This window comes from Acartia tonsa, chromosome 10, assembly GCF_053477335.1.
Source record: "Acartia tonsa isolate MP-2025a chromosome 10, ASM5347733v1, whole genome shotgun sequence".
Classification (NCBI taxonomy): Eukaryota; Metazoa; Arthropoda; class Copepoda; order Calanoida; family Acartiidae; genus Acartia; species Acartia tonsa.
The window spans coordinates 15,331,135-15,346,080 of NC_137269.1; the positions used below are offsets into that span (position 1 = coordinate 15,331,135).

General features: G+C 36.0%; 1 protein-coding gene across 2 annotated transcripts in view; it reads left to right on the top strand.

The window, feature by feature from the left end:
* The first annotated feature begins 3,436 nt into the window (after positions 1 to 3,436).
* Positions 3,437 to 14,946, top strand: part of LOC145329513 (neuronal acetylcholine receptor subunit alpha-3-like) — a 78,313-nt gene continuing 66,803 nt past the window's right edge. For both annotated transcript variants that reach the window (XM_080173712.1, XM_080173713.1), the window contains exons 1-4: positions 3,437 to 3,486; positions 3,861 to 3,928; positions 5,678 to 5,743; positions 6,081 to 6,137. In XM_080173712.1, the coding sequence (XP_080029838.1) occupies positions 3,438 to 3,486; positions 3,861 to 3,928; positions 5,678 to 5,743; positions 6,081 to 6,137 (240 nt within the window). In that variant the 5' untranslated portion in view covers position 3,437. The remainder of the gene's footprint in view (positions 3,487 to 3,860; positions 3,929 to 5,677; positions 5,744 to 6,080; positions 6,138 to 14,946) is intronic.

Here is a 14,946-nt window from a genome sequence, read left to right on the forward strand (position 1 = left end):
TAATATTTTAAGTTTTTAACTTCATTCTATATTTGTTTATCTCGCAAAATAGTTTCATGAATATTGTCATCCTTGTTTATATTAAAATAACCAAATTATATGGTTAATTTTAGTATATTTACATAATTTTATATCATAAATTTTTATATGAACTTCAACCTACATATACAGGTTTTAATATACAAAATAGAATTTGTCTGAAAAGATTAAATAAAATCTAATTTTAACTCATCATATTTGCATGTATCTTTAAGGTTGTAACTACTCTGTAAATAGAGTATGTAGTTATGTCTTTTACCTCAAAATTCCGTATGTAAAATTATTTTAAATACACTGTAAAATCTAATTGATATATGAATATGTATATTGAGAAAGCATTCTATGTTGCATATCATTTTTAATCTCTATACTCGAGCTATGCAGTGCTGCTTATGAACTAAATTGTCCTTGATAGTCTAAATTTCCAAAAAGAAAAAATAGTAAATGTATTTATTTAGATAAATATTTACTGAAAATTATTCAAGGTTAAATTCTTTTTTTCTTGAAGGATTCTACAGTTTTTCTACTATGACTGGATTTCTATTGTATTTATGAATGTATGTCCGCTAGGATCTCGCAAATCACTTAACTATTTTCAGGAAAGTTTCCATTACAACCTACAACAAGCCTCCCCCTCCCCTTAAAAAAAAACAACCATCCCCCAAAAATTGTCATTGTTTTAAAATAAAATTAAATGTGTTGGTAGATACCTACACCAATAACCCTTCTTGGGTGAAGCACCTACAGGCTAGGAACCAAGCAACTATTCTAAACTAAAAGAATCAAAATATATTTTTACTAATTTATGTTAAAAATAGTTTTAACTATTTTATAGCTCTAAAACAAACAAAAAAAATTTTGATAACTCTATTGAAATTTAAAATCTCAACTTTTAAAATTTTTGTTTTAAATCTTTTTTTAGTTTGTACTTGTGTTTTCGTGTGGAGGTTTATTTATGTGCGTATTTATTTGTGTTTTTTTTTGGGGGGGGGGGGGAAGGGAGGGAGTACATCTGGGGGGTTAGTGTGAGGGTTTCGAGTTTATGTGTGCCAATAATTGACAGATTTATTGAAATATCATTTGAGAGGCTGAACTCCTTTTTTGGCAGCAGATTTCAAGCTTTGCTTGTAAAGAAAAGGTTGGTAGGCAATGAATAGCCTTGTACAAAAAGATAAAAAATTCTTATTCCATTTGGACTGGGCTTTTTATAAGGACCATACAAATTTTTCTTTTTCTTCTAATTTGTTTTGGTAATTATTAAAGACCTATCTGACAAATATCTATTTTATTTTATACCTAAGTGTCCTTAAGGTATTACTGTATAGCTGAATTCTGCCTGTTATTTTACCAATGCCTTCCATAATTATTAAGTATACGTGTCTAATAAAACAGAAATTGCTCTTAATTTATGACTTGGTTATAGCAAAGATTCGAACTAAGAACATCTTTAAAAATTAAGGACACATTGAGTTTTTTTTTATAAAGTCGTGAGCAGAATTAACATCTTTTTTGAATCTTGCTAAAAATCATAGAAAAACCCTCAAACTGTAGATTTACTTTTATAGCTAGTGATTTGGTTCTGCTTTTTTTTATGATTTTACCCTAACTTTTTTCAATAAAATGACGAAGGTTTACCTAAATAAAGGTATGTGTAATCACTTACCATATGGAATAACTACCGGTTATGGCCCTAGCATTTGAAATTCTGTATTTAAAATAGCCTAACACCAAACTAAAATAAAAAAAAATTGCCCAAAACAACATTGGTATCTATTTTAAACTTGGCTAATAAGGAAAACCCAATTAGCTCAATAATTGAAATTATAAGCTTGAGACAAAAAAATGTATATACCACGATAAAGTTGAATGGTACTAATTAAGACTAATACAGTAAAATGAATTTTAGTTCTAGATAATTTCAAGATTTTTTTAGTTGTAAGAAAATTTCCTTTCATAAATAATTTGTATTGGATGATAGGAGCTGCTTCTCTGGTCTTCAATTTGTGGTTAGAAGTGTTTGGAGCGCAACAACTTCCGCAGAAATGTTATGATTTCATTTTAATACCCTTAAAATCATAAAATCATTAATTACATTTTTTATATTAGTCACTATTTCTAATTATTTTAAATTTTCACTTTCAAATCGTGAAACCTGTCTGGCATTTCAAATATCACCATTTAAACGCCAATGATTAAATATTGTAATTGAAATATTACCTTGATGGCAATTCAATTAATATTGGTTAGTCTTATTTTGGATGAAAAATTGATAATGCTATTATTACAATTAAACTGGTGGTAGTGAGTGCATACCCAAGTGTGAGCAGGGGGAGTTTTTAGATTCTGATTCTGCTAGATAAACAAATCAATCAACACACTTTATTATACCAATGCAAAACCAATTTACAAATCATCATTTATACAAGGATAAATAAAACCATGAGTGGTGCTGTAATAAAAACAACATCAATTTGGATGAAAATGGAACAATAAATTTAAAAACAAAGTTACAGAATTGTTTTATTTTTTTATTGTCAAAAAATCAGTAAAAAGAGATAAGATAATGTTGAGATTAATATTTTAGACGACCAGCCGGTAAATATAAGTTACAATCTATTTTTGTAGGAAACCCGTTCAGACAGACTGACTGACAGACAGACACTAATTATACCGGAGATGTACTGCAATGAAAGCAAAAGATTTTAAAAATAAATTGTCAAGGTGCTTAGTTGCTATGAAAAATATTCAGGTTTTTTTTTCAAATTATTGCAAAAAAAAATTATGATTAATTCAAGGTACAAACATTTCTTCTCCCAAATAATTATTATTTACAAAAACAAAAATCAAGAGAATATTATGAAAAGTACGCTTTCAATTTTCCTTAAAAATTATTAAGTAAAAAGAAAACTAATTCTTTTTCGTATTGATGAATTGGAAAAAGAAAAAAAACTTATCTTAATCTGTTTAAAAGTTTTAAGCTAAATTAATAAAATCTGCTATACAAACATGAAGTAAATTTAAAAAGGATTTAATTATATTTCTCGTATTCATTCGAATCCGGTGGATAGAAACCGGTTCTCATCCATACGAAAAAACTATGTCTAGCATCGTATTATATCCAGTTTTCTACGAATATAGAAATGTACAATCATAAGATTAAAACCAGTTTTTTTAGCCGGTGCCTCCGGCACCTCGGGGCTAAAAAAACTGGTTTAAATCCTATAATTGTACATTCTATATCCGCGGAAAGCCGTTTATAATATGATACGAGAAATAACTATTAAATATCTGTTAATGTAAAACATATCAGATAAAGAACATAAACAACCAAAATGTAGAAAATCCTCGTTTTAAAACTATTTCAATAATACATATTTGATATTATTTTTACAGATAAAATGGACGTGCAAAGATTATCTATCCAAGTTTTATATTTTATGATGTTAGGTAAAGTTTTAAAACAAATTTAAGTTTAGAGTTTTAAATATTTAATAAAAAAAAACAGACTCTTTTGATTCAAGAAAATATTTTTTTTTAAAGATACTTTTAAAGAGCAGTTGTTTTTTTTGGGAGGGGGTTGATAGGATAAAAATATTTTTCTGGTAGTGATTGTTGCTGTACATACCCGCATAAAGCTTACAAGTACAACTCCCCGATTTTGGTGTAAAAGGGGGGGGGGCGGGTAAAAAGGTATGGGGTAGTTAAAATATTTGTGCAAACTCCACTGGCGACACCCTGTGCACGTCACTGGGACCATGACAAATACAATAAATACTTACTAGGCAAATTTATGCAAATTTTCTATAATAAAATTATTTCAGGTTTGGTATGCCAAGGAGGGGAGCATGAATATAGGCTCACAAAATATCTTCTTTCTAATTATGAAGAGGTATCTATAATACTAATGTCTGTCCTTCTTAAGCTTAAGATCTCAGTAACCACTGAACCGATCGGATTCTACTCTTCAGGGTATATACCTATTAGTCCTGTGGTGGTTTTAGGCTATTTTCTTGGGGGGTGGGAAAAATTGCTTGCTGGGGAAACCACTTCAAAATAAATGGCAGCATCAGAAATACTTAATTTTTCTTTTATAATTTTTTAAAAATTACCTATTGAGGCAAAGTCTCTACAAGCTAGGGGCGAAGCCGATAGTAGATATATAAAGTATAGAATATTCTTAACATTTAGAAATGTAAATCAAGTTTTGTCACAAACATTACTTGAAAAAGTATGCATATAATTATAAAATTTACCAATTAGGGAAAATTACTTCTAAACGTAAGTTTGTTGTAAGATTGGGATGTTTTTAAGATTTTTCTTTAAAGTTTTTCATCTACGCCATGAATAAAAACTTGTCCTTGTTATTATGATGAGGATAAAAAAGGTTAAAAATGAAGTAAACAAAGTGTACAACAGCGACTTCATTTCACATAAATTCAATAATCAAAGTTTCATCAAACATGGGAGGGATAATTATTAAAGAAATCTCGTAGAGTAAGGTACAAAAGAAAAATTAAAGTAAGATGGATCTTGATATTGTAGATTCTAAGATCAAGTTATCACGAGACAAAATGGAATGGATATAAACATTTGTTTACGTTTGCTCTTTTACACATAAATTAACAAATAATAAAGAAATGTAATGCATACAGTTAAAAAAAAACAAGTTTCATGAATTAGTTATGAACACTTAATTCAATGAGGGTTTTTCAATTTTATCTGTAATCAGGCAATTTTAAGCTAAATAAATGTTTCAAAAGTTTCAGTCCATTATATTTTGTTTACAGGATCTCTATAATAATCACCCCTACCATGTTTATGAAGGTTGAGGTAACCATCAAAGGGCAATTTGTTTAAACTGAAACCTTAAAAATCACGATAGTATCAAAGGTTTTCCGCATATTCTTAGAAGCGTAGCTACTCTATAAGAAGGAAATGCCCAAACTTATATTACACGTAAAAACAATGTCATATAGAAAATACCCGCAAAAAAAATTCTTAATTTTTATAACCTGCCTTTCATGAATAAATATATCTTTACTGTTCTTGTTTTCACTGAGTAATTATAGATATAAACTTACACACTTTTTTATTAGTTCTATTAAAACAAGGATAACAACATCTATAAGTAACGAAGCACATAAGTATTGAAATATCATGTACAGTTTTCATATGTGATGCTCTCTATCTTACCTACAAAAAATGACATTGAAAAAGGATTAAATCAAGGACTTTTAAAGGAAAACAATTGTAGTTTTTCCTGAAGCAAGTCTCATCTTAGTTAATGTAGAATAGCCTGACACAAATTTTATATGTAAAATATAATGCTTAATACCTGTGCATTATTATAAGTCAAAATTGGTAATGAGTTGTTAAGGCATTCTCCATATTATAATCATTTTGTTGTGCACCTGACATAGCAGCAGTAAAACTACTTTTAACATATTTGGTTTAGGGCCAAGATTCGAACCTATCACTTTCCCGAAATCGTGTTACGCCACAACTATTGAAATATTGAAAACTATTGAATATTGTGATTAAAAGTATGCGACTATACATTACGTGATGTTAAAACAAAACTAGATTAAGAAATTTTGGTTAAATCTATTGTTTCCAAGTTGTTGTAAATTAAATTTAGGCTGTGAGACCTGTAGAGAATTCTAGTGCTCCAATTATTGTTGAATTTGGTGTCTCATTGCATCAGGTAACAAAACAAAAAGTACTAAGGATGTCCTGACAATATCCCCTCACCTTAAAGTGAACCATTGTTTATGTAAAATTCCTCGCGGGATTTAGTCGAACTTTTCAGCTAGAGGGAATAAACCTTATATTATTTTCAAAGATACTTTACAAGTTATCCGTCACCGTCTTACATTTTTTGTTTGTTTAAAGTTTTGGTTGACATTTTAGGACTTGTTGAATCTCTTTAAATAAGGTCTTTAAACCCTTAATATTTCTGCTTCAACTGTAAAAAGTACCCAATATTACTGTTGTCAGAAATGTCAATAATTTTGCTTCCAGAACTGAATTTTTTCTTATAGATTGTCGACGTAGACGAGAAAAATCAGATTCTGACAACAAATTGTTGGTTAACTCAGGTAATGACAAATTATTGCAAACCAAAGGATATATACTTTTTTGTACAGCATGACCCTCGAAAAAATATTTTTAAGCATCTGCAGCCTATATTTCTAAATAAAATATTAAAAGATTCATATGTACTTGTTCTCTATAATTTTCTACATCAAAGGATATCAAAATATTTTTTTTACATCAATTAACAGCCGATATTTTTAAAGCCAAAGTTTGGAATAAGTGATTGAGAAACTGGATATTGCTAAATATTTCTTAGTTTTTTATTAGTATATTACTTGTTATCAACCAGTTAAAAAACAAATAAGAAAGAAGAGCAAGTTTACAATTGATACATTTTTTATTGCATTAAAAAACGTTATTTTTACATATAAAAAACTACTTTTCAAATTTACTGCATACATTTTTCTTATAACCATTTTCCCTCAAATCTTATAATATCTCCCACTTATTAATATGACCTTAAATAAACCCTTCCCCAATTTATGCTCATTAGAAAGGATTAGCGCCACCTTTACCAATAAATTCACGCCCACCAAATTAATCTAAGACACATAAAAATCATTTAAATTGTTAAATGTTTAATAAAAGTTTGTAGCTGTAACTTTTTGGTTTTTTAACTTATTTTGATAAAATGAAAAGTGTTTGATTTCTTTTTATGTAAACTTTCAATTTGCTACTATTTTTTATAGGATTTCTTTCTGTAAGGGTGTTTTTGCAATTTACACTAATCTAAAAATGCCTTTTAGAGCAAGTGAAAAAAGTGCTTTCAGCATGAAATACATTTCTTGAAAACATCTTTATATAAGTTTTATAAAAAGTATTGAAATTATGAGGAAAACCGTCATTTCACTTTAAAAAAACATTTTTTTTGAAAAGTTACTTTTTCCTCAGCCACTTTTTCAAAACTTTAGCTCTAAAAATCTCAGCTGTTAATTGATGTAAAAAAAATATTTTTATATCTACTTATGTGGAAATCTACAGAGAACAAGGACATATACATTTTTTGATAATTCATTGAGAAATATGGGCTGCAGATGCTTAAAAATACTTTTTCGAGGGTCATGCTGTCATCTGTTATAAGGGTATTTTATTTTTTAAAGTAGTAAGCTTTTTTGTCTGTAGCAAAAGATCTTACTAACCGCTGAACTAATATGATTCACCTTTACAGTGGGGCTTTTTATTGGTCCATGGAAGGTTTTTTTAAATATTTTTGGGGAGGGTATCTCAATCCTCCTAAAAAAAAATTCCCCCCCCCCCCTTAAAAAAAAAATATTCTTTCTATATTTCTTAAATCTTAAAATGAAAATGGAGGCGAGTCGACTTACCACTAGAGCCAGCTCAAGCTCCACACTCAAGTTCATTATGACTTGACCCGCTGTCTCAAGGGAGCTACTCGTTATTACCTCACCCTCGCCGAGTATGGCAGGTGTCCCAAATTATGTCACCGTAATGAATAACGCTCTCCGCAGAGGAGCTTGGGATAAGGATTGTACAGATGTTATGCACCTGACTATTAAGTATCCAAACCACTCAATAATCTCCCTTCTTACACAACCAGGGGAAGCTGCGTGATTGTATTACGACTGAGAAATTAGAGTCGCCACATGGAGACTTGAACTCAAACTCTCACCACCGTAACTCATTGCTTTACCACTGAACTACGACGCCCCATATGTATTTTGTCAGAAGTAAAAGTTTATCAAACGTCATTTTAAAGTCTAACTGTTTATAGTTATCCGATAAAGAATTACAGATATGAAATAACAATGATAATTATAATCTTGTCTCAACCATAACACTTTGGTTGAGCTTGGACTTCCGAATTAGCGGGAAGTTCACGAGATCAGTTGGCGAACATACAAAACCCCCAATACCAGGAACCATCAAGATTCAACAGCAGGTTTGAATATAGATTTATTGATGAAATTATTTCAAAAGACCTGAAGCTCTTATGGTTTCAAATCCCTGATATACTAGGGTAGTTCACACTCAATGAGACCAATGATAGGCCCAATTTTGTTCTCCGCAATCTTCACACTCTCATATCTCATTCCAAAGTAAGAACGTGCGCATCAAAAATAAACAAACACTCTATGCCGCGCCACATTTTGAAAGGAAAGCCCTAAAAGACGACATTTGCGCTTTGATTTTGGTTTAATGATAAGGAATTTAATTTCGAACTTGATAAACACAAAGCTTCCTCGAAAAGAGGTTAAGACACACCCCCCGTTTGAAAGTCAAATTAACTTCCTTAACGAGATTCAAGGTTTTTTTCGCGCTGAGCACTAGCAACATTTCTCACTAAACTCAACTCACCATAATCACATGAGAATGGCCACATCCCGAAAACGTGACAATTTTGCTCCTAACTAAATGAAACCCCGTGAAATGCATACACAATATTATACTCCTCACTAGGACTCATAATACCTCACATTTTAGGATAGAAGGATGGGGATTGGTTTGTACCATACAACATTCCATGCACATGACAATCACAAGATCACATACACAATCCTAAAATAGATAATCCTATTAATCATGATGTTGTAAATATAACAACTATATTAAATAATAATCATTTCATAATCAATAGGTAATAAATCATTATTAATAAATCAATAAGTACCTACGAAATCAGGTTGAAATGTAAATGTAAACAATAATGGTAAAATAAAACGAAATAAATCTTAGACAAGAAATTTAAGATTTATAGGTACTTAAAACTAAATTTGTTAAGCATCAAAAAGAGTAGTAAGAAAAATTTTTCAAAATCCTTGGGCAGAAAGTTTTTCAAACCTAATGAATAAGAACTGTAATATCTTAATCAACAAATAAAACTTTTTAATACTTAAAGAATAGCAAAATAATAATATCCTCGTTAGAATTTTCATTGAAATTATGAAAAAAAATACCAATTTTTCTTTGTAAAAAAAATATGAGACTGTAAATATGAATTTTCAATCATTCCTTGATCTGAATAAAAATGTTTTACTTGATTGAAATTCATATATAATTTTAAAAAAAAATCTGCTAAAAAATACTTGATTTTTTTCATAGAATAAATATCGAATCACGCAACCTCGACACATTTATTCCTTTTTGTTAAACTTTTCAGGTAAGTTTTTAAAATGAATTGTACTTTTGAAAAGAAATTAAACTCAATAAAATTAAATTTGAGCATATGAAATAGAAGAATATTTAATCGCATTTCATTTGATTCTTATTTTAGGCATAAAAATAGGCATATGAAAAATGTGGCTTTTTACTAAAAAAAATCTCAATTTCCATAAAATAAGAATCAATTATTAATCATAATTTTTAACAACTGCCTGACTGATACAGCATGTTCTTCTAGGGGAGATTTATCCGTCAGTCTGAACAAGACTCTTGCCGTCTTTCTTCCATCCTCAATTCTCGTCACTCGGCCCATCCTCAAACATCTCATCAGCGGATTGGTACTCGTAACCAGAACTACATCTCCATCAGCTAGTGGCTCTGCCATCTCATCCTTCCACTTGGACATCCGTAATATCTTCGGTAGGATCTCCTGGCGGTAGGCAGTCCAAAACTGGGCAGATAAATCTTCCAACAACTTCAACCTGGAGGAAATTTGGTCCTCCGGTTTCATCGCCACATTGCACAACGGCTGGCGGTCAACATTTCCCAGCAGCTGGCCAGGGGTAATTAGCCGCCAATTCTCCACGTCGTTCGCAGCTTCAATCGTCAGTGGTCTGCTATTCATAATTTTACTGACCTCCGCCAACAGCACCAGGAGCTCGTTGAAATTAACAGAACTATTCACCAACTTCTTGGACAGCAATCTCTTGGTTAATCCCACCATTTTCTCAGCCTGCCCAATATAATGGTGGGCTCGGGCCGGGATCTGAGACCAAGAAAACTCTACCTGGCTGCCCAACTTCTGCTCTAAAACCTTGCGAGCACCGGATAATTGTGTGCCCATGTCGCTTACTATGATCTTCGGCAGACAATGAACAGCTTCCAACTTGCGCAGGGACAACAGGATACTGCTGGTATCATACTTTTCCAAGGCATCTAACCACAACGCCCCTGAGAATCTGCAGACCACCACGAACACCCACACCTTCTTCGTTGCTGTCTGACTCCTCGTTTTGGCGGCAGCTCTCCTCGTAACCAGCGGACCCATCAGGTCGACTTGCACAGCTTCAAAAGGCCTGCTCGGGACCAACTTGTCAGGTAACACCTCCTTCATGGTAGCACGACATTCCTTAGCCCTCTCAACACTGCAGGGCCAACATTTCTTCACTTCCATGATGGCCAACCTCCTTGCCTTCACAATCCAGCACCAACGGCGGCTCTCAGCTAAAGTTCCACGGACACCAGAGTGAAGCTCAACATGCGCTTCTCTCATAAAAACAGCAGCTAACCAATTACCAGGCTCCAAAATTATTAAACCTGGCATGTCTTCAAATATCATTTTACGGCCGCCAGTAATGGCGTCAATGACTGGCTGTCCTCGACCAACCATTTTAAGAATCCTCATCTCCCTGGTCACATAATTTCCACCGGGACCAACGACAGGCCAGGTCAATGATACTTCATGCACTAATGGATTTAATGACGCATAATTGCCTTTAGCATCATTTATCCACTCATCCTCTTGGCTTCGTGACACAATGAAAAGTTCCGCCGCCGCCATAAAATTGTACAAAGACGGCTTGTACACAGCATCTGCGGCTGCTACATGACTACCAGCGGCTGTAGCCTTACCTTCTTGTCTGCTCTTTAGCTTCTTCAACCAGGTGTTCGCAACTTGCAGGACAGCTGCCATAATACGTTTGGCCTGTCCAAATGACCTCCTGTGCTTAAACCTAAAGACATCTTCAGCGGCTTCTCCGGCAACTTTCATTGAACATAACTTAACCATTTTGGTATTCAACTCCTCAGGGGGTAAAACCTGCTTGACTTCTTCGGCGGTTTTCACCGGCCACGCACTTTCATCCTGGCGCAACCATTCTGGGCCCAATCTGTACCTGGAACCTGGTCCCAAATCTGATACTTTGCAGGTGCTTCTGGTGCCCAAATCTGCAACGTTTTGCGTCCCCGGGACCCACCTCCAGTCATCCTTGTTGGTCGCAGATTGAATTTCTCCAATACGATGAGAATTAAATGTGTTCAACATAGCACTGTTGGAAACTATTTGTGATAAAACACACGATGAATCAGTAAAATACATCACTCTGATAATATCAAAGGGCAGGGCATCTCTGACGGACTTTGCCAACCTTGTGGACATCTGGCACCCCATCAACTCAAGGCGTGGAATTGACTCACACTTGACCGGCGCAACTCTTGACTTGGTGGCTAGCAGAAACGTTTCAAATCCTTGTCTAGTTGGCCACCTCAAATATGCATTACTTGCATAAGCCTCTGATGACCCATCCGAAAACATCATCAAGGATGGAAGGCCAGTTGGTTCATCCGGAACCACACAACGGTCAAACTCCAATTTAGCGACCTCAGCTCTGTCCTCCAGCGACTGAACAAGTTCATCCCGTAGACTTTTTGGAATGAAATCTTGCCAGCCCAAATTCAGCAAACAGGTTTTCCGCAGGACAAGTTTAATTCTCAACAGAATAGGGCTGCAAAGCCCGATCGGGTCGAAGGTTTGGGCGGCGAACCTATGGACCATCTTCTTTGTCAGATTCTCGTCCAAGGCGTCCTGGAGGTTGTACAAATCAGCATCCTCTTTCACCTTCCTTCCCTTGACTTTACCATCTTGATTGACTCTTGTGGCGATGGACAACACATCGGTGGCTGGCTTCCATATCAGCCCGAGAACCTTGGTATGCTGGCAATCATCTCCAGAATAAATGACTTGTTTGAAGGAAAAACTACCTTTACCGATAATCCTGTCGGCCTCTTTCATCATCTCCTTGGCTTCTGGCTTCGATCCTGCTCCCGAAATAACGTCATCTATGAAGCTGTGCTTCTCAAGCTTGACTGCAACTGGAATCTGAGGTAACTTGAATTCCTCATCAGGGTAGGTAGGTATTTGTGGCTCCTTCCATAATTCAGGTTTGGCAACAATTTCACTACCATTTATTTTTCCCTCTCCATACATCTCCTTGACCTCTGCTTCACTCTTTCCGCCGAACAGGCGGGACGTCAACTTCAGGGCTGTAACTGCCAAATTTCCCGCAGCTAACTCGCCGAAATTTACAACTTTGGTCAGGTAAATTTCAAGTGGACCATCTGGCGTCGGGGAAAATAAAACTCTCTTCATCTGGCTGTCGAACTCTGTGGCCAGGATGGAGTTATAAAACTTGGAGATATCCGCGGTTATACCAACCTTGTAACCGCGGAAAAGCATCAAATGATAAAAAATCTTCTGCATTGGCGGCGGGCCTCCCAGCATTATGTTATTAAAACTGGTACCCTTGAACGTCAGAGAACTATTTGCACACAATCGCATGGGTGTGGAACTTGAATCCTCCTTGAAAGCAACCACTATTGATGAACAAGACTTAGGTCCTTCATACTGCAACTCTTCAGGCGTGGCTTTTTGGAAAACGCCTCTTCTTATGGCGTCGTTGAATACCTCCACATACATTCCATAGGTACCTTCCTTGACCATCCTGGCACGATCCTTTTCAGCAATTTTGCGGGCTAAACTTTCATTGTAGGGTAAAGTGTGAGGATCTTCAATATAAGCATATTGACCTGTCCACTTGTTGGACTGCAAGTCTAGGGTTAAACCTGCCTCAATTATCCTCTGCCTCTCACGCTGGTCCCAGGTAGTGCCGTCGGCCATAGCCTTGCACTCTTGACAAGCAGTACATCCTGGACAAAGTGCCTGCGGCTGTATGCCAAACGATTCCGACGTCAGAAAGTCTGGCAAAGTGCCTCCACTGACACTGACAGCCTTATAAGCCGACTTTTGATCTCCAGCTCCACCATCAGCACTCGTACAGATAAAACCACTACCAAAAATGGTTCGCCACAACATAGACTGGCCCACTTTCTGGTAGGTTGAAGGAAACACGTCAGGATGTGTATTTCCAATGATGATATCTAAGCCTCCACTAATATATGTAAACCTTTCTGGCGGCATTTTAAATATCTCGGCGGCAGTTTCGGGGTGGACCGAGCGCATCTCGTTGGCCCCGCCGAGGGTAGGCATGACGGCTGCCTCAAACTCCCTCAGATTGCCGTCCCTATCCTTCAGATAAAACACAACATTGCGGCAGGAAGACTCACTGCCATCAGCTACAGAAATAGTTGTATATCTGCCAGTAGATTTCAGCTTCAACTTGTTGGATAACTTCTCAGACACAAGTGGCAAATTTGCCCCGGAGTCAAACATTACCGTGGCGTGGCAGGTGCCGCCGCCAGGTGCTACAACAGGAACTAACTGAAGTAAGAAGGTACAGGGGCTGGGTGCAGAACTTGACTTGTAGACTGTATTCACACCAGCACTAGCCTCATGGAGTAACCTGGAATGGTATCTGTCGCAATTATTAGTACCACAAACACCAAGCTTCTCAGATTTATTACACTTGTCAGCAGTATGGCCGTCGCACAAGCAGAGTTCACATAACTTCTTCTGCTGGACAATTTTCTTTCGGTCAACCACATCCATCTTCTTAAACGTGAGGCAACGGAAAATCGGGTGTTTCTCCTTGCAGCTCTCCACAGGACATGCACTGTTCCACTTGGAAGCCTTGCCCTTTCCAGCCTTTCCATTCTTATCGTCGCTGCGGCCAGATACTTGCGCGGCGGCAGCTCTATCACGATTTCTCTTGCCGGCGCCACTATCATAGGACATATCACCGGCCAACATGGCACCTCTGGTCCTCTCCAGCAGTTCAACAATCTTCGGGATGTTTGGTTGGTTCATGCTACCAAGCTCCATCATAATTTTATCCCTCAAATTTTCAGGGCACTTGTCTTTAAAAATATGAATGAGAGTTAGGTGGTTGTAATCCTTAGCTGCAGAACCAACGATGGCTTCTACCTCCTGCATCATGCTCTTGAAGGTAGCAATTGCGCTAACCACGTCCACAGGTTTATCCACAGGTTTCATCTTGTTCAACTTAGTTAAAATCCTCATGAACCGGCGAGTGTTTGATAAAAACATCTGGTCAAGAAATGCCCATTGTTCATTGTGATCTCTAATCGCTGACACTTGCTTGCGTAGTTCCGGGTTGGTTATCACCTTCTCCATACACAACATCAGGCTTAACCTCTGGTCAGCAAATCCATAACCAGAGCATAGATCCTTAAAGACCTGTTTAAAGTTTGGGTAATCCGTGTCAGTACCGTCGAACGACGGCAATAAACTGTTGTCCCAGCGCCCATACTGCGGGTTGGAACTCCGAATATCCACGGCAGACATACTTCTGGAGAGCATGGCAGGTGTCCCACTCTCATCCAGGTTAGATGAACGACGTTCCATCTCTCTAAGCCTTCGGTACATATCACGTACTTCTTGGCGCAACTCCACGGAAATTTTAAGCACTCCCATGTCCATCTTCACCTTCTCAATGACGTCGAGGTTCCTGGCGACAGTGCTTGACCTCGCGTCATCTGAATCATTGTCAAGCCAGTACAGAATTTTTGTACACTGCTCCAACGACGCATAAACTTTATCTGCAACAGTTTTTTGCTCACTAGCTTCATCCAAATCACGCTTAAACTCGCGCAGCTCACTAGTCTCCACGGCAGGTTTTAGACTTTTTATTAGGTCAGATTGGTCCTTGACCTCACTAAAAATGTCACGAATTGATTTTACATTCACATTTTCACATGAACTAAAACTTTGGCAGG